Source organism: Magnolia sinica, chromosome 7, assembly GCF_029962835.1.
Source record: "Magnolia sinica isolate HGM2019 chromosome 7, MsV1, whole genome shotgun sequence".
NCBI lineage: Eukaryota > Viridiplantae > Streptophyta > Magnoliopsida > Magnoliales > Magnoliaceae > Magnolia > Magnolia sinica.
This window is the reverse complement of record NC_080579.1, coordinates 84,447,649-84,472,103: the sequence shown is the minus strand read 5'-3', so window position 1 is coordinate 84,472,103 and position 24,455 is coordinate 84,447,649. Positions and strand designations below refer to the sequence as shown.

Here is a 24,455-nt window from a genome sequence, read left to right as displayed (position 1 = left end):
TAGCATCATAGCATGTACAAGTTTAGCACTATGTGATGCTTGAAGATGGATCATGGCACGTGGCATACGTAGCATATGTGAGCACTTTGAATTGTGGCACACATTGTACATGTGAAATGATTTAGCTGTATGGTGGTACATGTGGCACAAGACATAGTGATACATGGGCACTTAAATCTAGATATAACACTTGTGTGAGTTGGCACCATTGTCACATGTGGCATATTTAGAGAGATTATATATAAACAATCGCACATTCCACATTGGCGCACACAAAGTGTTTTGCACATGGTGGATACAAGGGAAGATGAATTTGGTACATTTGGCACATTAACATTTGTGGGTGCACGAGAAGATGGATCATAGCACGTGGGGGACACTTTACATATGCGGGACATAAGAGAAGATGGATGGTGGCATATGTGGCATGATGGCATGCGTGAGGCGTAGCCAAATATGGACAATGGTTTGGCACATTGGTGCATGTGCCACATGTGAGACGATTGAAGATGGTTGGTGACACATTTTGGATTTATCCTTGAGAAATCAATTTTCCTTCTATTGTAGAAAAGTACCTTTCTTAGGGGTGGAGATGGGAAAATGAATATGTTTATTTTTTAACAAAGAAAGTGGAAAATGGTGTTTCTCACAAATTCCCACAAAGATGGGCTGGAGTCTTGACAAACAATGGAAAGTGACTTTCATGGAAAATAATGTTTCTTTTACTTTTCATGAATCCAAACATAACATAAGGGCCTGTTGAATTTTTAAAAAGCATGGGAAAATATATATTGTTTCTTAGGAGACCTTATTTTTAAGAAACTATGAGAAAGGAAATATAGTATTCCTTGGTTTGGCAAAAGAATTTTTTGTCTCAAAAGAAAAAAGGTTCTAATAGTTATTATATCTTATTAGCACATTTAGCACATACATGATGCTAGAAAATGAACAATTGCACGTGGCAGACACAACATACGGAAGTTGAATTGTGGCACATGCGAGGTGCTTAAAGCTGGATGGTAGCATATGTGGCATAAGAGACATTGGCACATTTGACATGTAGGCACTTGTGCACAATCCCATATTGGTACATATGACATATATGGAGCGATTGAAGATGGACAAAGGCATATGTGTCACATTGGCATGTGGGGTGCAAGGGATGCAATTTGCCTGCAACCCTAATTAATTGAAAAGGCACGGGGCCTGTAGTGAAAAGCAAAGATTTCCCTATGTGAATTGATGGTGTTGCCCTTTGAATTGGCCTGTAGTGAAAAGCAAAGATTTCCCTATGTGAATTGATGGTGTTGCCCTTTGTATTACAGGGCTCGCATTTGATGCGTGCAAATGACGCGCGTTATAATGGCATTGTCCAAATCACATAACTTGTAATGGCAATGTCCATCTTCATGCCATTACAAAGACCGCCAAATGCGGGGTACAGGACCAAATGACACATTGGCACATGTGATGTTATAATGGCATTGTCCAAATCACATAACTTGCAATGGCACGAAGATAACTTGTAATGGCTATGTTCGTGCCATTGCAATGAATGCCAAATGCAGGAGTTGTAGGGACCAAATAGCACATTGGCACATTGGTTCATGTGACATTGTAATGGCATTGTGCAAAATATGTAATTTGTAACGGGAATGTCCATCTTCATACCATGGTAAGGACTGCCAAATGCAAGGGTTACAGGGACCAAATGGCACATGTGACGCTGTAATGGCTTTGTCCAAATCGCATGACTTGTAATGGCAATGTCCACCTTTGTGCCATTACAGGGACTGCTAAATGCAGGGGTTACAAGGACCAAATGGCATGTTGGTGCATGTATCATTATAATAGCATTGTTCAAATCACGTAACTTATAATGGCAATGTTCATTCTCTTACCATTACAAGAACTACCAAATGCAAGGTTCATAGGGACCAAATAGCACATTGATGCATGTGACATTGTAATGGCATTGTCCAAATCACATGGACCATATCATATTGGGGGGCTACATTAGCAAGCATGGCACATGTGAGACTATTGAAGGTGGATGGTAGCACATTTGTCTTTGACTCATTGTCCTTCCGTCTACGGAAAATGCTTTCCTTAGGGGTGGAAGTGAAAAAAATTAATTTAATGATTTTTTAACCAAAAAAAAACAGAGAGAGTAGGAAATTGTATTTTTCACAAATTCCCACAAAAAAGGACTTCAAAGTCAATGGAAAGTTTCATGGGAAACAGTGTTTCCAATTCAAACAAGCCTTGAGTGAAAATTGAGAGAAATTGGTGAAATCCTTCTTCTTTTTTTTTCATTTTTATATTAAAAAATGTGCTTTTTCACTGTTAATTAATGTGAAAATCTTATATATTAATGTGCTGGCCCAGCTATTGATTAGCTCCAAATTTTATATATTTATTTTATCCTGATTTTTCATATAAGACATGATTAGGCTCATATAAAATGAAAATTTACTACATATGGGTGGCTTTTTTTTTTTTTTGCAATATTTTGATTTTTACATGTATAAACATGTCTTTTAACATCTCCTGAAGTTTCACCAAAAATATTTACCTTTTTCCCAACCATTCCTCAATATTTTCATCATACAACAATATTTTTCCAAGTACTGTCAATATACTGATACATGTCTTCATCGATACATGTAACAATATCAATACTATGAACACCGACTATAACAGCCTCTCTGGAAAAATTGCCTATAGCAGTACTGTAATGGTCGTTACAAGCCTGATATGAGTTCATACAACACTATAGTAGTTGGATACGGTCGTTACAGCCCATATCGCATAACGGGTCATACAGTTACCATTACATAGCAGCAGTTAGACATAACATAATAATTTTTTAATACCAAGACAACATGGCAAATGTGCCAGATTTTAGCCATTTATCAGGTGTGGCCCACCATAAACACATGCCTATCCCAAGGACCAACCTAGTTGAAAGTGGGAACTCTACTAACATGCACTAGATTATTTCCATACAGAGCACTTCTATTGGAAAGGGCAGAATACAACTTATGGTAAATGCCAATATATTAGGCAAATCAAGGATAGAAGTGTTTGAAATGAGCTAAAGCAGCAATGTTAGATATGGACTGTCGTATCTCAATGAATACGAGATAGGTGTTTCCTCTCACTAGAATATTTCCATACAAAAGCTTTCTAATAAAAAGGATGGAATACCAAACTTACAGTAGATATGAATATGTTACATGAGTACTTCAAATGAGCCAAAGCACTTCTGTTGAAAAGGGTGGAACATAGAGCTTATGGTAGATTTGAGCATGTTATGCAGAGTCTTAAGATAAATGCTATTGAAATGAGCCAAAGCTGTCATGTTAGAAATAGTGACCTGTCGATACCCCAATGAAGTCGAAACTGTAGTTAGCACAGCTCCATTTTAAACTATATATTTTAAAAAATACTCGTATAATTGACTAAACGACTAGAATTCTGTATATTTCAAAGATAGGCAAAACAATTTCTTCTTCTTCTTCTTCTTCTTCATTTGTGTGACCAAACTGAATTAAACACTCTTTTTTTTTTCAAAAGAACAAAGCTTTATTAGAAAAAAAAAACTTTTGGGGACTATTTAAAATAGAAATTGGTGGTTGTACCGTTGATACAATTGATTAAATTGTGAAAGATTTCAGTACAGATGGATCAATTTATATGGAGACTTAAGAATAATATCAACCTATTATATGGTTGCCTGTATGCATAATTGATTATGCAGATAGACATTTTAATTGAATTTAACATGTGTACACACATGCACATGCATATATGGCTGGTTTTTTTTTTTTTTTTCATTTCATTTTATTGAGTCGGAACCATTTTAAACCTAAACTTTTCATTCACCATATTTTTGTTGTTTATGTTTTTTGACTGAATTTTTTACCATCTTTTTAATGATCAGGACTGAATTAAACCCAAAAATTTCCTATATAATTTTTTGTCATATGACGTTTTGCTAACAATGTATGAGACAAATATTTCCTCCTTATAGAAGAATGTAGCCACTTGGGCCAAAGGTCAAGCACACCAATGTCTACAACTCTAAACTAGTGGGGTCTATAGGACATTCAGTGGGCTTGGGACTTTCAGCGGGCTTAGCTACCATCACATATTTTCATTGTGACAAATTAATTCTCAACTTGGACCTTGCAACTTCAATGCCTAAAAAGCACTAAAGACAACCCAAGTCTTTATACAAAGTGATTCTGCAAGAAACTCTTCATCTTGTTAATTCCTGTATGGTCACTACCCATGATAACAACAACATCCACATATGCTTACTAACACGATTGTGCCTGACTCACTCTTCCTTACAAATGCGGAATGATCTACCTAGCTATGCTTCATCCCAAATTCGAGCACCGCTTTACTAAACATGTCAAACCAAGGTCATAGAGACTGTTTCAAATCATAGATTAATTTTAAGGCAGCATACATTGTTTGATTCCCCCTAAGCAACAAGTCCAGGTGGTTGCCTCATATATACTTCTTCAGCCAAACGTCATGAACAAATACACTTTTCACATCAAGCTGATATAGAGGCCAGTCCAAATTCACAGCAATAGACACAAGCACACAAATAATTGAGCTTTGTGACTGGAGAGAATGTTTCTGATTAGTCAACTCTTAAAGTCTAAGAACATCCCTTCGCAACCAACCGTGCTCTCAATCTCGATCAACAGAACCATCAGGGTTGTGCTTCACTATATACACCCATCTGCATCCCAAAGCACGCTTTCCAGAACAATTTAGAGACTTAGTACTAACGTCAATGAAAGTATTGAGGTAGGACAGGCAGACCCAACCCAGACACATGAGTTGTACTATCTACTAAAGTGACAGAAGAAATAGGTGACGATTTGACTGAGACAATGCATTTTGTTTATCAGTCATGTGATTGGAAGTACTTGAATCAATGACTCAGGGGTACTATCACTTGAAGCAAGACATACAGAACCTAACTAAGCAAAAGTTGTTGAGGATGATGTGATAGTGAAACGATCCTTTAGAAGTCCGGCATATTCCTCCTTGGATAAAGTAATTGTCTCACCTGAGGTACTGGGATCAGAAATAGAGGGAATAGTCTTAGGAGCATAACCTTCAGTGCCACCATCAGAAGAACGAACTTGGTTTGCCTAAGCAGGTTTGCCCACAAGATTACAACACGTATCAACTATGTGGTTACTAAGACCACAATGAGTATATTGTTGGTTACCTCGACCACAACCACGACGACTACTGAAATCTGTACTGCAACCTCCCTAATTGTTTCCACATCCCCTTGAATCTCTACTACCAACTTGGCCACCACGTCCACGACCTCGACTTCTCTCACCACCTCTGTCAAACACAGAAACACAGATTGAATGATCTGAAGGAAAGGAACTCTGTACAGTAACTGCATGCTAAACATTAGCAAATGTCTCAGCAATAGAGGGAATCTCTATGCTAAACATGAGCAAATGTCTCATTAATAGAGGGAATCCCTCTACCTCTAAGAATCTGGGCACGGCCAGGATGGAATTCGAGACAAGTCTAGAGAGGAATTTAGTAACAGGAAATTCCCGTGTCGTCTCATAGTATCCTGATTAGTAGTCAAGAGCTGGTATACATTTAATTCTTCCCACATACCACTTAGGGCTGAATAAGTTCTTTTCGACTATATACATTTCTCTCAGATTTTCCCATACTTCTTTTGTAGTTTTGAAAAAGACAATATTTGCATTGATCTTATGCTTCATGCTATTCCAAACTAGAGCTCTAATTTATGCATCCTCAACTACCCAATCTTCATATTCAGATGAACTTTTTTCAGGCTTGGGGCAAATCGAATATTCTAGCTTTCTTTCCCCTGTGAGAAATACCTCCACTGATGTAGCGCATTAAAGGTAATTTGATCCGTTGAGTTTGGTCATGTACTTTGGAAGTTCATCAATTTAGACGGAGATGGAATACTTGACAGCTTCATTCTTTGCATCCATAAAGTTTAGGGGAATGAAATAAATAACCAAGTGAAGAATGTTTTATTTGAACTTAACAAGTATATTAGAATCCAATATACACCAACATACACGATAGTTTGACAACAGTTCTTGCCTCAAGCCACTTCTACTTCAACACCTTGACACACGCACTACTTCAACACTTGTCATATCCACAATCAATGCATATTAAACTTCTTTAAATTTGACCATAAATCTGGCCACAAACGTACGATACCCTACTTTTATCCTTTACAATGGATTTATGATGCAGGACAATTAACTACTTGCTCTAAAAGCTCGAACTGATAGAGCATGGTGAATTAATCCCTTTATCTCATAGCCCAGGCCCCAAATCCATAGGTTAGGTACTCGGCCGAACCCTCATCGTGGGCCCCAAATCCACGAGTTCCGCCTCACACGGGGCCCAAATCCATGGGTTCTGCGGGCTGCCCACCCCAAGTGTGCCCCTGCATCCCATAGGGCACCCCACTCAAGCCCAGTGTAAAAATGCCCCTGCATTAATTTTGGTGAAAGAGGGTATAATACACCTTCATGAACCATGAGTATGGAACCTACCATATGGTGGGATGAGAGATTCGTATAGATCAGCTCCCCAACGACCTTAGATCTCGACCTCAAATAAAAGAAAAAGAAGGAAGAGGAGAGAAGTAGAAGATGACGAAGGAATCAAAACTGAATCACATAGGCTCTAATACTGTATACGTTTGGATGAGAGAGAGAGAGAGAGAGAGAGAGAGAGAGAGAGAGAGAGTTTTGGATGTCCCCCACTCTTGTTTTAATTTGAAGTGACTTTGCAATATTTACAATAGTGTCATTAGTAATAAAAGAAAAATACCCAACATGTCCTACAACTAAACTTATTTCAATGTTTTAAATATCGACGATATCAACCGATATAATCCAAGATATATCTTGTATCCCACTTGTTCCATATGAAACGCATAGATGGTGCCGATATATCCCATATGTTCGATCCGATGAGTATTTTCAATTTTTGATTCCTTTTTTTTTTTTTTTAAATTATGTTAAATGGTTACAAATTCATTGGTTCTTCATGTTTTGCATGAAAAATCATAGAGTTAGAGCTTTGATTTCGATATCCATTGGTTCTTCATGTTCCCCATGTTTTTTCCTTTTTTGAAATTTTCCTTCAACCAACTACCAATTGATACTAATTTCGAAGTATTTAGGAGTGTTAGATGAAATGATCATCACATAACACTATTTTCGAAATTTGAGTGTAGGTGGTCCAATTTGGGGAAATTTCAATTTTTTTTCAATTTCTCCCAAATTGCTTGCCATGTTGTACTTCAAACGTGAAATCGGGCATGTGTGAGGCCCAATCTATTGATTTGTTAAGTCCTAGTCAATTTTTAGAAAAAAAAATTTATTTTTAATTAAAAATTAATAAAATATTAATTTTTTTTTCGAAATTTCCCTTCAACCAGCTATCAACTGAGACTAATTTAGAAGTATTTAGGAGTGTTTGATGAAATGATCATCACATGCACTCTAAATATTATGGATTCAATTTGAATATAATTGCATTAGTTCAGTCAAACAACGCATAGCTTAGGACCCTATACAAAGGAAACCTATCATGTGCACTTCTTTTTTGAGATGTTATGATTTAAAAGTGTGTATTAAGGTCTTTTTTAACAATCCCTGAAGTTTCATTGAAAAATTCAACCATTTTTCCAATGTTTCCCCATGTTTCCTAAAAAGTGCGATAAATTACCCGATACAAACGATATATCCCGTGCGATAACCAATACATATCTGTATCCCAAGGATGCGATACCGATATTTTGAACACGGACTTATTTAAAATAGACCAAGGATCTGTTTGTTAACACTGAATTTTTGCACTTAACACGGAATTTAGAAAATATTCCATGTTTAGTGGTGTTTGTTAACAAGGAAGAAGGAAAGCGCTCCACCATTTTATGCCAAAATTTTTCCATGATAGGAGTCTAGCTTAATGGGGAATCAAGAATGCGCTCAGTGATTTTTTTTTTTAATCCAAAATAATTATTTGCAACAAAGATTTTCTCCCTTGCATTATACACATCCCAACTTTTAACATGGGGCACTTCTTTGAGCCCACCATGATTTATGTATTAGATCCACTCCGTCTATCAACTTTTTTATATCATTCTAAAGCATGATCCGAAAAAAGATGCACATTCAAAGCTCAAGTCAACCACACCACATATGGTGGGACAGAAATGACTACCGTTAAAACATTCCTGATGTCCACCATGAAGCTTATTTGTCATCGAATCTCTTTACAAGGTCACACAAACCTGGATGAACGAAAAACACAAAAATCAGCTTGATCAGAGCGTTATGTGGCCCCAAGAAGTTTTCAATGATAGGCACCCAATTCCCACAGTTCCTTGTAGTGTGGCCCACTTAAGCCTTATATTTGCCTTGTTTTTTGTCTTAATTTATAAAATAATATGAAAAAAATGAATGGACGGTATAGATAAAACACATATATCATGGTAGGCCCCACAAAGCCCTTAATTGTCCATATTTAGGTAGATCTTGGTGGTATAGTACGCAATCCCCTCCCAAATTTGAGTGCGAATTATGTGTAAATGCCTTTCGCATGAAGTTCCTGCGCACTGGAATCTTAGGTGGAGCCCACCGTTATGTTTGTGATAAATCAAATCTGTCCATCCGTGTTTTGAGATCATTTTAGGACTAAAGACAAAAAATGAGGAGGATACAAGACTTAAGTAGGCCTGGGTAGGAAAATTCCTATCGTTGAAACCTCCTCGGGGTCGACAGTGATGTTTACATGCTATCAATAAGGTTCATAATGTCATTCCTAGTGAGATGAACTCAAACCACAAATATTAGCATGATTAAAAACTTCTATGGCCCCACAAATATTTTAATTATGGGTATCCAATCCTCATATTTTTGGCCCATTTGAGAATTGGATACGGCTCATTTTTAGCACTATGTCCTAAAATGATCTCACAAAATGGATGGACGGGGTGGATTTCACACAAACATCATAGTGGGCCCCACCTAGATTTTCAGTGGTGGGCTTCCTGGGAAAAGCTTTTCTATGAAATTTGGCTCACACCTAGGGCCTACTGTGATATATGTGACTACATCCATACCATCCATCTATATTGAAAGCTTATTTTAGGGCATGATCCAAAAAAATAAATTAGTTTCAAATCTTACATGGACCTTTGTATAGGAAATAGTGGTGATTGACCATTTAAAAATTCTTTTGGGCCACAAAAGCTTTGGATCATGTTGATATTTATGTCATCTCTTCATCTAGCTGTTTGTGACCTTTTCAATAGGTTGGATGACAAATCAACATTTCAATGAAATTCATGGAGTTTTTAAAGGTAAGGATTCAATCACAATTGTTTCGTATGGATAAATGTGCAAAATTAATATGTTTCAAACATCTCAGACGTTAGTTAACAAACAAGTTATTCTAGATTCATTATTAGTTTTCTGACTTCAGATTCAAATTTCAGATTCAGACTTTAGATTCAGACTTCGGATTTCAGATTTAACAAACGGGCCCTAAGAAAAGATGACTAAAAACATAGTAACAGGCCAAGTTATGGTCTGTAACACCCTCAACTCAAAAGACAACAGTAGTAATATGGAATGAGAGATGTGTATATTCATAATAGCGGCTTTGAGAACCTCAATTCAAAAGACAACAGTAGGAATATGGAACGAGAGATGTGAATATCCGTACTGGTGGCTTGGAGAAGGATGATTCAAATGCTAGACGAATCATTTTCATATTGAGATCAAAAGGATGTCCAACCACAAAATCGTAGCCACTCAATTGATATCAACTAACAAGCAGCCAAAATCAAGAGGGTCACATTCAAAAGGTGGAACCTGCTAATAGCAACTAAAGTGCTGATGAGTTTTTTTCCATATATTAATAAATATTTTTACAAATAAAATGTTCTATGCATTAGCATTCCATTGAGAGTACCTTTCTTGGTAGATATACCCAAGTAAAACACAAAACAAGAACCAATGAACCATGAACAAAAAAGAAAAGAAAGAAAAAAGAAAAACACACTAAGACAGTCCCACCAGTTCATTTTACAGTTTGAAAACTTGACGGCTCGACTCGACTCAATGTTCAGCTGGGTTGGGTTTACTTGAAGACTTGGACAAGTCTTTACTTGACTTTCTATGTTATAATTTATTTAATAATTTAATAAATATTTTACATAGTTGTATAAGGTAAAAAGATTAAATTTTTTGAAAAACCACCAAACAGCAGTGCTTGGTGTGTTGATTACGGACGTTGGTACTCTTACAATATGCCATGCATTCTAACACCCCCCCCCCCCCCCCCCCCCTCGCACGTTTTATTAAAAATAAAATAAGAACACTTTTCAGGCGAGTGACTCGGATCGAGTTGCACCAAGTCATCAAGTCGCTCGACAAGTCACACTGACTCAATAACGAGTCAATCTCATAGTCAAGTTTCATGGTTGCTTGGCTTGAAATCTCACTTATTTGAATTCAGTCGACCAAGTTTCGAGTCAAGTCACCAGTTTTAGAACCATAGTTTATTTGGCAGGGTTAAAATGGACACTAGGAGAACGATTAACTTAGTCTAACATTCCCTGAGAAAACTTTCTTCAACTCCATCTGGGAAATTTTTTATTAGTACTGATCAATTGTGGAGCCCACGGGATGAATGATCTGGATTTCGCTCCCTTATAAAACACATGGGAAACAAATGGAAGCACTAGATCAGTTCTCTCTATATATTCTATCTCCATGCATGAAGCAGACGTTTACATACCCATCATTGAGAGCATATGCATCAATGAATTACTAATGTTGTGACTGACAAAAAAATGCACATAATGCTATTATTCTACTGATCTATCTCCATTCTGTTAAGGGTCAAACTTCACCAGATGGTGAAGTTTCTATCGGACATTGTAGGTGACTTTTTGCATGGTTTGGACCATCAAATCAATCTGGGTATCAAGCAGTGACCATTCTAATGGATTTCTCAGATCTACCTTCACCGATGAGCATTGACAGAGGTTAACAAAACCCATCAGCAAAAACCAGCTTGTTCTTCCCTTCCTCTTTTTTAAAAGCATCACCTGTCTTTGATGAAAAGGAGAAACGTAGGCACAGGCCAAAAGGTCCCATTATCATCTTTTGTACAAAATGCATATATCATTGACGGTACAATCCCATAACAGTATTCGATATAAGCAGCATCAGCATTTAAGAAAAGAGAAGACAGGAAATAAAAAAGAAAGACCGCAATGCAAGAACCCTTTCAAGAATACATTGTTACAACAAGTGAACAAACTACTTAAATAGAGCAGACCATACCAACCTCAACAAGAGCAGCATATGGGATGTTCAGCGCCACTGAATGCTCTCTGCAATTTTTATCGAGAAAAATGTACACCGAGATCATGAGCGTTTTCAGAATATTCGATCCATTGCGTGCATGCAAATGTGATCGGCCCAAGAAATATGCGCTTCCAGACTCCCTAGCATCCACCAGCTCTTGCAGCTCCTCCCGGATGGATTGCGACATTTCAGGGCTCTCAGGGGGTAATTGAAACCTCACTTTCTTTCTTCTTCCCATAGGAAGAGGAACCTGTGATGGGGGACTCGTTTGAGTGGTCAGACACTCACCATGCATGGAGCTCATTGAACGCACAGTCAAACTAGCATCATTGTGTAGAATCAAGGCATTTCCCCCCTGGTCCATATTCCCAATTACAATCATTCTTCCTTCCGGCGATGTCAACGCTTCGGGATCAGTATCTTCTACTGAAACAAATTCGCCAATTCTCATTATAAGCTTATCCTCAAAGTCCGACTCACGAATGCTATCACGATATCCATATCTTACAATACACCTATATACCCTGTATTCCTTTGGTCCAAACCTGCCAATAAGATACCGCCTATCTTGCGAAACATAAGGCACTGGCACTGATTTGAAGGACACAAAGATAAGAACCCGGTGATATGCAGGAAGATTCGTAACGAAATGAGAGAAGAAGGCTGGTATCCCTCTCAATACATCAGTGTAGATAAACCCAATTCCAGGGACTCGAGAAACTCCAAGATTTGGGCCCAGTTCAGTAAGCCAATCCAGTGAAACCCTGTTGTGCACATCAAAATCGTACTTCTTCATGGTGCCATAGTGCCATGATAGCATTGTTATCATCAAAACCACCACAAAGATGATAAGAAACCATGCCCCCTTGTGAAAATTCAACATGCAAGCTGAAAGATATATAACTTCAATGGAGCCGAAGAAGATCAAAAAGCATGCTGATAGAAAAATGTTGCTTTCCCAGTACAATGTTATTACCAGTGACATTAGACAAGTTGTTATCAGCATACCAGTGATTATAGCCAGGCCTGCAAACAGTGAACTCCTGTTAACTGCTTAATTAAATACATTCAATACTAAGAGTAATTCAACAGTGGTGTCAATGAGTCAGTTTTGGATCAGGTCAGTGTCAGCCTGGGCCAAACTCATCTACTAAACGGGACATGAATTCCAGTCAGAACCTGACCAGAGACCCATTACCATGTGGCCCGACACAACCCACTTAAATCATTGAGCCCAAGATCCATTTAATTATAGTCAGAGTGTGCTCAACCAACCCAGCCCAAGGACTCTTGAGTTTGCAAATGGAATATGGGCTGAAGGTATGCCCCGCCCAGCCCAATTAGTGAATACATGCAAACATACACACATCATGTGGATGTATCTATACTCATTGTCTAATGTCTGTTAATTTGTTTGGGTCAGGTCATCTGGCCCAGCCCATTGATAAACTATATGGGCAGATTGGGTTGGGTACAGTTCAACTGAAGCCCGGCCAATTTACTTAAACAAGCCACATTTCTGGACGCTGCTTCGGTGGAACCCCGGATCTACCAAGGTTGGTGGATCCCTGACTGTGGGCCCACCTTGATATGTGGGCCTTACATACACACCGTTAATCCATTTTAACAGCTCATTTTAGGGCACAATCCAAAAAATGAAGCAGATCCGAATCTCAGGTGGATCACACCAGAGGAAACAGTGATTATTGATCATTAAAAACTTTTTCTGGGCCACAAAAGTTTTGGATCAAGCTGACATTTGTGTGGTCCCTTCATCCAGCTCTTTGTGACCTTATCAACAGGTTGGATGGCAAATAAACATTCTGGTGGCCCCCAAGAAGTTTTTAATTGTGGGTATTCAGTCACCACTGTTTCCCCTGGTGTAGTCCACCTAAGATTTGGATCTGCTTCATTTTTGGGATCATGCCCTAAAATGAGCTGTCAAAACGGATGGACGGCATGGATGTAAGGCACTTAGGCGCATACATCAATGTGGGCTCCACAGTCAAGGATCCACCTACCTCGTGTCCAACATTTCTAACTCAAGCCCAAACCTACCCATTTAGCTTGGCCCAAATCTGCCTCAGAATCACGCCAACCAATTGACCTGTCGGCCAACCCGACCCATTGCCACCCATAAACTCAAGACCCTTACAAACAAAAAGAAAATGGGCTGAAAACTAGTGGGTACAGTTGACGCCATTTCTTAAATTGTAGTGCTCATCCACCATAGATGTACCTCAATTCAGATAGTCCAGATGGTGGATTCCATTGTGGATGGAGACTCCTGAAAATAGCACTGATTTGATGATCTAAACCATTGGTGGCCATCAAATGGACAATAACAAAATGGTCAGTGTTCAAATACAACAGCCTATATCAGATGATTAGGATTGTCCAATCAATGTGATTTTGGGGCTATGCTCCATCCATGACAGGGCCAGCAAAATGGACCGTCTGGATTGACTCACATGTATTTCACACATAAGGTAGATGAGCCGTGGCAACAGAAGATCATTATCATCTAGCACAAAATAAAAATAAAAATCCATAGATGTTGGATACACATACCAGTTGCACTTGCAATAGGTCTAAGATCTCCAAAACCAACTATAATACCGAGGCAGAGGACCATCAATATCCAGTTAACATCTGGAATGTAGACCTGCCCATGAATCTTTTCTGAGGTGTGGACCACTTTCACTCTTGGAAAACAACCAAGTGCCAGGCACTGATTTATAATCGAAAAAGTACCAGTGATGGTTGCTTGGCTTCCTACGACTGAAGCAAATAAAGATAGCACTGTGTGGGTATGACGTGCAGGTCCTGGATTCCATGTTATAGTCGATGAGTAAATATAAAAGGAATAAAGAAAATTTTATTTTGTTACAGAACTTCCATGCGGTTCCATCCTCACCATGCCTGTGGCAAACATGTTTGTTGATTGAAATCAATGATCTGCTGGGGCCAGCACACATGGGCCATAGGCCAAAAATCCAGTGATTGGACAACTCAGACCATGTAGTTGTTGTTAGTTTTGCCTTCTGAATGTGGCCAATTGATATGATTTGAATGAATAGTCTCTTTTTCTGGCCAATGACAGAATGGGTATCACAGTCCCATCACTTTTATTTTTGAAATATAGCCCATCCATGTGGTGGTCTACCAAATCAATGGTCCAATCGCCATGCACAAGTGCCACGTGTGCAATAAAGATGTTTTGGTTCATTAAACGTGCAGGCATTGTAGAATCTTACAGGACTTCATAGAGAATGGAATGTAAACAAGCCACAGTGCAAATTCCAAATAACATAAAGGAGAAAGACAAGTTACCAGGAATGGATAAACTGGCATGGAAATCTTGAGATTCCAGAATCCTGAGGTTTTTAGATATAAATGCAGTTTGACCCATGTAAGTTATGATAAGAGAAGGATAAACCAAAAGGCCAAAAGCAATCTGCAATAGCGCCATCCAGCTCAAACATCACATATAACTCCACTAAATGAAAGGTACTGACCAAAAAAATATATATATATTATATAAAGAGAAATTTTCTCCCTCCCACCAAGCGTCTCCTGAACTTCTCCCGCAATTCTCTCTCCCTCACTCTCTCTCATTCTCTATGTTCACAGTTTAACATTAACTTGGTGCTCAAATATCCTACAGAAGTCATACAACAGAGTGCCAATTATTCGAAGGAGAAATTTTTATGATTCCCATCCCAAGGATATACAAAATGTCCTCAGGACCTTGCTCCCAGTAAATAGAACATATGATTCGGGATCCGAACCACCAATCTGATGGGCCCCACCACTGATGGACTGTGTCCCCCCAAAAAAATCCCCGATTGGAAGATCCTAACCCATCAATCAGTACCTGGCACATTCAATGGAGAAAAGCCAAAGATTGGATCAGAAGAATACCCCAATGTAGGATTTGTTTTTGGGCACGGTCATCCAGTGCGGTGCCATTAAATCAACACAGCCTATGCCTCATTTGAACAAACTCATAGCCCCGGGATTCCACGCATATCCTCTTAAATCAACAAAACCTATGGGCCTCATTTGCACGAACTAAGAGCCTGGGGATTCCATGCATATCCTCAGACTGAGGATCATATATTTCCCCTCTACCCAATACCTGGATTGATTTCTTTGAGAAATGTCCAAGATCTGCAAACATAGCCTCCGATCCTGCAATGAAATCATTTAGGCCCACCCATTATTCATCAGCGAAACTAAATGAACCCATTGTAACTTCCATGACCAACCTGCTATACATAGAAGAACACCCCCTAATGACCTCCAGCTTCCCATGTCCAAGTTTCTTATAAACCTGTACATGTATTCCGGTGAAATAGCATGAATAATGTGGCTGTTCCAATGAAAAATGTTATATAGACCGATCCCACCATTGAATAGGAGCCACAAGACAACTATTGGTGCGAACATAAAACCAATTTTATGTGTCCCATAGTGCTGCAGCGCGAAGAGGCCCACCAATATGGCACATGCAGAAGGAACTGGGACATCTGCAACAAATAACATGTGCATGGATATTGAGTGCTTGATAATTGGCTTAGATAATAGCATTTACCATTGGATATTTCTCTTAGAGAATTATCGGAATTATAGCAGGCAACACCAAAAGTTATCTTAGTTTCACAAAACAGAAAAAATATAAAATAATAATAATAATAATAATAATAATAATAAATCTTTCAATAATTTAAGTTCAAAGATAAGTGTATTTTCTTTCTTATGAAAAGTAGCACTGTTTAGCTGTGTAAATCATTAATCACTTCAGACATACACAAAACACTTTCTGTCTTAGAGAACTCGAAATGCGGAGCTTTGCGAAGCCCACACGTGTGCAATAAAGCTCATGTACACACCAAATGTAATAGCATAGCAAGATAGGTCCCAGATCCAATCCATCCATCAGAACGGCACCACCATATCAATGCCCTCACCCAAGAATCAGGTGCAGGTTGTTCTATTGGTCAGGGGGGGCACATTTTACAAAACAAATGTATGGCTCTGAAAAACTTGGCTGAATTTTCTAAGCCATCTACCAGCTTCAAATATTGGGACCCACATGCTGATTAGACCAGATTTTATTTTTGGCAAAACATGTAGAAGGTTGGACCAACCTGATGGATGGATTAGATCTCGCACCCATGTGACATGCTGACAGTTGTGGCATGTACATGAGCTTTATTGAACACGGATTTGCACTTAGCAAAGCTCCTAAATGTGTTATCATCACCCAAGTCATGAAAGTATCAAAGATACCATTGTTTGTAAAGTAAGAAAAGGAATTTCAAACAGTAAATAATGGGAAGCATCAAATAGAAATACCCACAACATCGGTGAATGCAGAAAGTAAAATTATGGTGGGAAACAGGAAGCAATAATCATACCAGAGACACGAGTGTGGTTCTGACAAAATATACAGTCAATCATGGTTGCCTCATAAATCTTCATGATTAAAATATCCTGAACTTTCAATAAATGGGCCATAAAATAAGCTTAAGGAAATCTTCAAAAATAATAATAATAATAACACATAAGGAAGCTGTCCATATTCAAAGGAAAAGAGTTAAAGGATTAGAGGGTTGAAACCTTGAAATATTTGAATTTGAGTGTTTTTTACATAGGATGATGGAAACTATCCTATGATGCAGGATGAGAGATCAATTACACATTAATTATAACAATCAACATGTAAAATCAAGCATATCCACATAATAGATTCGGAAATTCATATTTCTAACACGAAGATCCTAAGTTATCACATACATGGTGCATGAAAATATAAAATAATTCAAGAGTGGCCCACTTGGAAGTAGGGATTTCCAATCTAGCGTGGGTAGTACAACAACCACATGGATAGATAATGATGCAAGCAAAATTCTGGTTTGGAGAAAATTTCACTATATATATATATATATATATATATGAGAAATGCTCAAACAGAACTAGTTGGACCGTTAGTTTTGGTCCAACTAGCTGGGCATTTAATGAAAAAATTCCCCCTTTTATACAATGCATACACCTATATTGAGGGATTTTAGAATGCATGTCATAGTTATGTAAAGTGGCATGTGTTAAGATCTAAGCCATTCATCAGTTAGGATCCACTAAGGAGAACTTATATGCAAAAAACTAAGAAACTACACTTTTAAGAAAAGTACTAGTGTGCATGTTAAATCTAGATCATTGGACTATTTTATTAACAACCCATTATTTTCATAAGCATTTGGCATCTTTGATCATAAGATCATTTTTTTTTTTGCCCCTAAGAAGTTGATAATGTAATTTATCTAATGTATGAATCTGATTTTTAGTTGGATGGTCCAAATCTATAATAATTGTGTAGTCCATTCTACATTTAATGAAAAAATTTAAAAGAAAAAACTCTCCAAATAAATGCTTCCATGGTAGACTAATTACATTTTGGCATGGAAAAGGGCCCACAGCTTGAGTGGGCCCATCATTACATTAATGTAAAATCAACCCTGTCCATTAGGTATGTCACCCCATGTTAGATCAAGGTCTCAAAATTTATTCCCATCCTTGGTTCAGGTGAATCACATGATTAGAAACAGTAGAAAGGTTCACCCTCTAAACTATTTCCATCAGTGTGGCTCACATGAATCTTTGGGACTCAGGCTTAATTTTGGTGTGATATCTAATGGCTGGAACGGATATCATAGTTTCTTTACGATGGGCCCTAAAAAAAATCAAGAGCGGATGTCTCTCTCCTAATTGTTCCTATTGGTGTGGCCCATCTGAACCACATATTAGCCTAATTTCTTTGCTCTGAGTCTATCACTGGATTACACGTTTAATGGTCGGAGTGGATCTTACATACATTTAATAGTGGGCCTGTAAAAAATCAGAGGTGGGAGTGCGTGTGGTACCTGTTCCCAAAATATTACCATTTGACGTAATTTAAAGTTGTAATTAATGCTCATAATGCTGGCATAGAGGTGGCGTTGTTTTGGTAATTAATCCTCGTAATGCCGATCCACGAGTGATTTAAATGCGGCTTTGAAAAAGAGTGGCCCCTTCGAGTAGGCTTACTATGGTGTTAATTTTAAATCTACCCCTAATGGATCACCTCATTTTACGCCTAGGGCTCAAATTTCAGGCCCATCCATGCTTCAGGTGGACCACACAACTGGAAATAGTTGATAAAGAAAAGTTTACCCTCCAAACTATTTATGTTAGCGTGGCCTACTGGAAAGATGAATGGATCTGAATTTTGTCCCTATATAAGTTCTCCTTAGTGGATCCTAACTAATGAATGGCTTAGATCTTAACAAATATGCCACTTTACATAACTATGACATGCATTCTAAAATCCCTCAATATAGGTGTATGCATTGTATAAAAGGGGGAATTTTTTCAATAAATGCCCAGCTAGTTGGACCAAAACTCACGGTCCAACTAGTTGTGTGTGAGCATCTCTCTCTCTCTCTCTCTCTCTCTCTCTCTCTCTCTCTCTCTCTCTCTCTCTCTCTCTCTCTCTCTCTATATATATATATATATATATATATATTCAGATTTTCATTAGCGTTTTTGTATTCATGTATGGAGATTTACGAATGGAGTTTTTAGGAATTCTAAGGATCTAGGGTTTAGGGAGTTTGGAGGGAAATCAAAGAGGGAAAACCCCAAATGGGGGCCCACACATGGCTGCCCGTATGGACGCATGTGCATACGTGCGTGAGTGCATGTGCACGTGCGAGTCCACACGTGGCTAGGTAAAGGGGAAGAAAGAGATGGAGGATTGAGTAGAGTTTTAAAGGGTTTAGACAGTTGTAATGGAAGGGAAATGAGAAAGATGAGAAGAAGAAGAATATCTTTTGAAGAAGAAAAAGAGGAAGGGTGCATATTGACGAATCCATCACCACACAAACTTCTATCCTTCCACAATTTAATTGGAATGGAGGGTTTCTCACAAACCCTAAAACACAAGGAGGAAAATTCATTCACACAAGAGAGCTTCTCTCTTCTTCTTTTTTTTCTCTTCTTAATAACTCCACTAGGGTTGGACATTCACCCCCCTGTGCTTTTATAATTAAAAATTTGGAATAATTACAACTATGCCACTCACTTAAGTAAAATGGCTCATCATCCAAAATAAGAAAATTAAAACACTTATTATCAATCTCATCCATCAAATAGATCCTAAAAATAACAACAACAAAAATATAAAGGAAGTAAGATCAGAGTCCAAAGGGCCCATATCTTAAAGATCTGTTGGCCTGATGGCCTGATCGACAAGATCCAATAGTCGGATCGACACAAAATAAAAAATTTCATGACTAAAATAGGGTTTTTTAAATGGCCCGGCAGGCCCCATCTAGAACTCATCTCCCATCCATAAAGAAAGGTGCGCTGATGTGGGTGGTCGCTTCCATCTCTGGTACACCCAAGTAGGTCCTCTGATGTCCCCATCAATTCTCCCAGAATGAGAAGAATTCGCCACTAGCAAAATAAAGCTGTGATAACGCTCGAGGAGGTCGGGATCAATACGCTTGAACTCTGCCTCTGTAATTCAGGTGTTGTCTAACTCCGGCCTATTCTTCCACTTCACGAGGTATTTCTATTATCCTCCATGATGAGAGAGACTGCTTGGTGGTCCAGAACATCCCTAATCTCTTCTTTCCGACCAGGTAGTGATAGAAGGTAAGGCAATGGGTGAGAAGTAAAGTCAGGCAAAGGCCATGTGCTGGGGATGGGGTTAGGAACACCATAATCTGAAATAAGAGAAAAGGTTTGCAGGAAAGCTAGAAGATGGATGTGTGGGTCCGTCACAAGGCACAAGGTCCTCCATGTTGAATGTTGCACTAATGCCCATGTCAAATGGAAGATCCACCACATATGCATCAGGGGCCATTCTTATCAAAAATTTATATGGACCTGCACTGCGAGCATGCAATTTCCTCACGGTTCCCTGTGGGAATCGTTCGGGCCTAATGTGGACCATGACGTAGTCACCCACCTAAAACTCCTTAAACCTACGATATAAATCTGCAAAGATTTTATAATATTGATTACTAGCATTAATGTGCTTCTTGATCTCACTATGCAAGTCATGAATATGCCGTGCAAATGCTTCTGCAGACTCAGATGGCCTATGTGAAATAGACATGGGTATGAGATCTGTAGGCATTCTAGGCTTGTACCCAAATACTATCTCAAATAGACTCATTCCTATGAACCTATCGATGGAATTGTTATATGCAAACTCAGTTGTGGGCAAAACTGCATCCCAGGTCCTAATATGGTCTCCCACCAGATATCGTAACAGATTCTGTAAGCTTCGATTGACACCATCCATCTGACCATCCATCTGAGGATGGTATGTCGAAGAGAACTGTAACTTAGTTCCCATCATGTGCCATAGAGTTTTCCAAAAATAACTTATAAATTGCACATCTCGATCTGACACAATGGTCTTCGGCAAACCATGCAAACAAACTCTCCCCAAAGAATATCTTAGCCACGTTAACGGCATCGGACGTTTTCAAACATGGGATAAAGTGAGCCATTTTTGAAAAACGGTCCACAACTACAAAAATGGAATTGTGCTTTTTAATCGTCTTGGGGAGCTCAAGCGCGAAATCCATGCTAATATCAACCCATGGGGCGTGAGGGACTGGTAAAGGTGTATATAAATTGATGTTCTGTTTCCTCTGCTTTGCCAGCTGACAAGTCTTACATTACCCGATACTGTTAGCCACGTCTCGCTTGAGACTTGGCCAATAAAAGCGCTCATTTACAAGGGCAATAGTCTTGTCACGCCCAAAATGATCGGCTATCCCTCCAGCATGAAGCTCCTAGACAAGAAAGTCCTAGAGGGACGTACAGAGTATACACAATTTATCACCTTTAAACAAAAACTCACTGACTACGACGAATTCACTACTATCCCTAGACTGACCATCTAACAACGATACGTACACCTCTCCAAAATCTGAGCAACTGGGATAATCTTCCTTTAAACGCTCAAACCTAGTGACTTCGACGCTCATGGATTAGAGTAACGCAACCCTACGACTCAACGCATCGGCAGGTTTATTCTCAACCCTGACCTTGTGTTTCAACACAAAAGTGTATACTTAGAGAAATTGGACCTACTTAGCATACATCAGGTTCAACTTCTTTTGCAGGTTGAGATAGGATAAAGCCTCATGGTCAGAGAATAAGACAAATTCTTGCAGTAATAGATAATATTGCTAATGGCGCAATGACTACACTACCACATAGAATTCCTTGTCATAGGTAGAATACTTTTGTTTCGCTTCATTCAGTTTTTCGCTAAAGAAAGCGATAGGGTGCCCTTCTTGACTAAGTACTTCACCTATACCTACACCAAATGCATCACAAGCGACCTCAAAAGCCTTGGAAAAATCTAGAAGCCGCATGATAGGAGCTTCAATCATCTTGACCTTAATCTCTGTGAACACCCTAGAGGCTACTTTAGTCCATTGGAACTCCCCTTTTTTTAATGCAATCAGTAATGGGAGCCATGATAAAACTAAACCCTCTAATGAACCATCTATAAAAGGTGGCTAAGCCTTGGAAGCTACGCATCTCATGAATATTACGCAGCTTAGGCCAACTAACTATGGCCTTGACTTTCTCAGGATTTGTAGACATGCCCTCAGATGACACTACTAGACAAAAATGAACACTTCTTGAGGTTGGCATATACCTTCTCTGCCCTGAGGATCCCACACACTTGCCTCAGATGGTGGAGGTGTTGTTCCTTAGTGCTATAAATAAGAATGTCGTCGAAGTACATGACTATGACCTTCCCCACGAAGGGTCTCAACACCTGGGTCATCGCCCGTATAAATGTACTTGGGCCGTTGGTCAACCCAAAAGGCATGACTAGCCACTTGTACAGTACATTCTTTGTCTTGAATGCCGCTTTCCACTCATCACCTGGGTGTATACACATCTAGTGATACCCACTCTCAAGGTCTATTTTCGAGAAAATTGTATCATTGGTCATCATGTCCAACATATCGTCAAGACGTTGTATAGGAAACCAGTACTTAACAGTAATCTTGTTGATGGCTCTACTATCCATACACATATGCCACGTACCATCCTTCTTGGCTGTCAGAAGGGCGGGCACAACACATGGACTCATACTATCCTGAATGAACCATTTCCTAAGAAGCTCATCAACTTGCTTCTTGACTTCTGCATGCTCTGTAGGGTTCATTCTGTAATGAGGAAGGTTTGGGAGAGTCGACCGGGGAACAAGATCGATGGCATGATGGATGTCCCTCATAGGTGGAAGCTCATCCGGGAGGTTGTCAGGAAAGACATCTGAACTCATCCATCACCGAAATCACCTCACTAGGCAACTCTACACCAACATGGGAGGCAACCTCTCTAGTCACGAGGGCATACACCTCTGAATCCTCCCTAGTTTCTCTTTCAATTTTTTTTGCATTAATGATATGAAGAGGCTTAGGTTTGGGCTTCCTTAAAGTTCCAGGATCACCCTTCTTGGTGGTCTCCTACTTTCCAGTATGCTCTTGGGTGGAAGAGGGCTCAATCTAATTTTCTTGCCCTCAAACATGAATGTACAAATATTCGAGTGACCAAATATTATAACATCGAAGTCAAATAACCAGGGCCTACCCAAGATGATGTCGCCGACATCCATGGGAACCACATAGCACTACAGCGAATCTTTATACGACCTAAACTGGATGGGGATACAACATCGTTGTGAGACCGGAATGGACTCATCAACCCACGACACTCTATAGGGCTAGGGGTGAGACTCGATTTTCAAGCCTAGTCGACTCGCGGTGCTGGTAGAGACCAGTGTTCGAAATATCGGTATCACACAATGTATCGCACCCTTGGGATACAGATACGTATCGGTTATCGCACGGGATATATCGTTTGTATCGCATAGTTTATCGCACTTTTTGGGAAATATGGGAAAACATTGGGAAAATGGTTGAATTTTTTAATGAAACTTTGGGGATTGTTAAAAAAGACCTCCATACACACTTTTAAATCATAAAATCTCAAAAAAGAATGGCACATAATAGGTTTCCTTTGTAGAGGGTCCTAAGCTCTGCGCTGTCCGATTGAACTAAGACAACTATATCCAGTATCCACCCCGTCTATCTATTTTTCTATATCATTTTAGGACATTATGCAAAAAATTAAGCAGATCCAATAATCAAGTAGACCATATCATAGGAAACAAAGGTGATTGACCATTAGTGGGCCACTTGAACTTTGGATATGCTTCACTTTTTGGGCTAAAATCATAAAATTATATGGTAAAATGGATGGATGGAGCGGATAAAATACATGAATTATAGTGGCCCCACAAAGTTTACTCACTACGTCGTTCCCACCCCACACACGTGGATTTCCTGCGAAAGCCTTTCGCATGGAGTTCCTGCGTTGGGAACCCAGATGGGGCCCACTGTGATGTTCGTGAGAAATCCTCCCCTTCCATCAGTTTTGTGAGTTCATTTCAAGACAATATGCCAAAAATGAACCAAGCTTGAGTGGGCCGTGCTAAAGGAAAATGTGGTTAGGGAAGTTCCTACCGTTGAAACCTACCTGAGTTCGACAGTGATGTTCACGTGCCATCCATACCATTAATAACTTCATTCCAACAGGGATGAAATGAAATCACAAATATTAGCATGATTCAAAACTTTCATAGCCCATGAATATTTCAACTGTGGACATTCAATTATCATGTTTTCGGCCCACTTGAGCCTTGGAAACGGTTCATTTTTGACACCATGTCCTAAAATAAACTCACAAAATGGATGAACGGATAGGATTTCTCACAAACATCACAATGGGTCCCACTTGAGTTCCCAGCGCAGGAACTTAATGCGAAAGTCTTTCGCAGGAAATGTGCGTCCGTCGCAGGCGCTCCTCCCGCTCAGGTTGTCTGAACGATTCAAAGTGAAATGGGCCCCACAATAATGTATTTAT

The 24,455-nt window shown here is 39.1% G+C and overlaps 1 protein-coding gene across 5 annotated transcripts in view; it reads right to left on the bottom strand.

Moving 5' to 3' along the window:
• Window positions 1-11,238: 11,238 nt before the first annotated feature.
• LOC131251582 (potassium transporter 6-like) overlaps window positions 11,239-24,455 on the bottom strand; it is a 44,459-nt gene continuing 31,242 nt past the window's right edge. For all 5 annotated transcript variants that reach the window (XM_058252354.1, XM_058252356.1, XM_058252355.1 and 2 more), the window contains 5 exons: window positions 15,716-15,976; window positions 15,586-15,638; window positions 14,778-14,901; window positions 14,016-14,270; window positions 11,239-12,470 (listed from right to left, as the gene is read on the bottom strand). In XM_058252354.1, coding sequence (XP_058108337.1) covers window positions 11,401-12,470; window positions 14,016-14,270; window positions 14,778-14,901; window positions 15,586-15,638; window positions 15,716-15,976 — 1,763 coding nt within the window. In that variant the 3' untranslated portion in view covers window positions 11,239-11,400. The remainder of the gene's footprint in view (window positions 12,471-14,015; window positions 14,271-14,777; window positions 14,902-15,585; window positions 15,639-15,715; window positions 15,977-24,455) is intronic.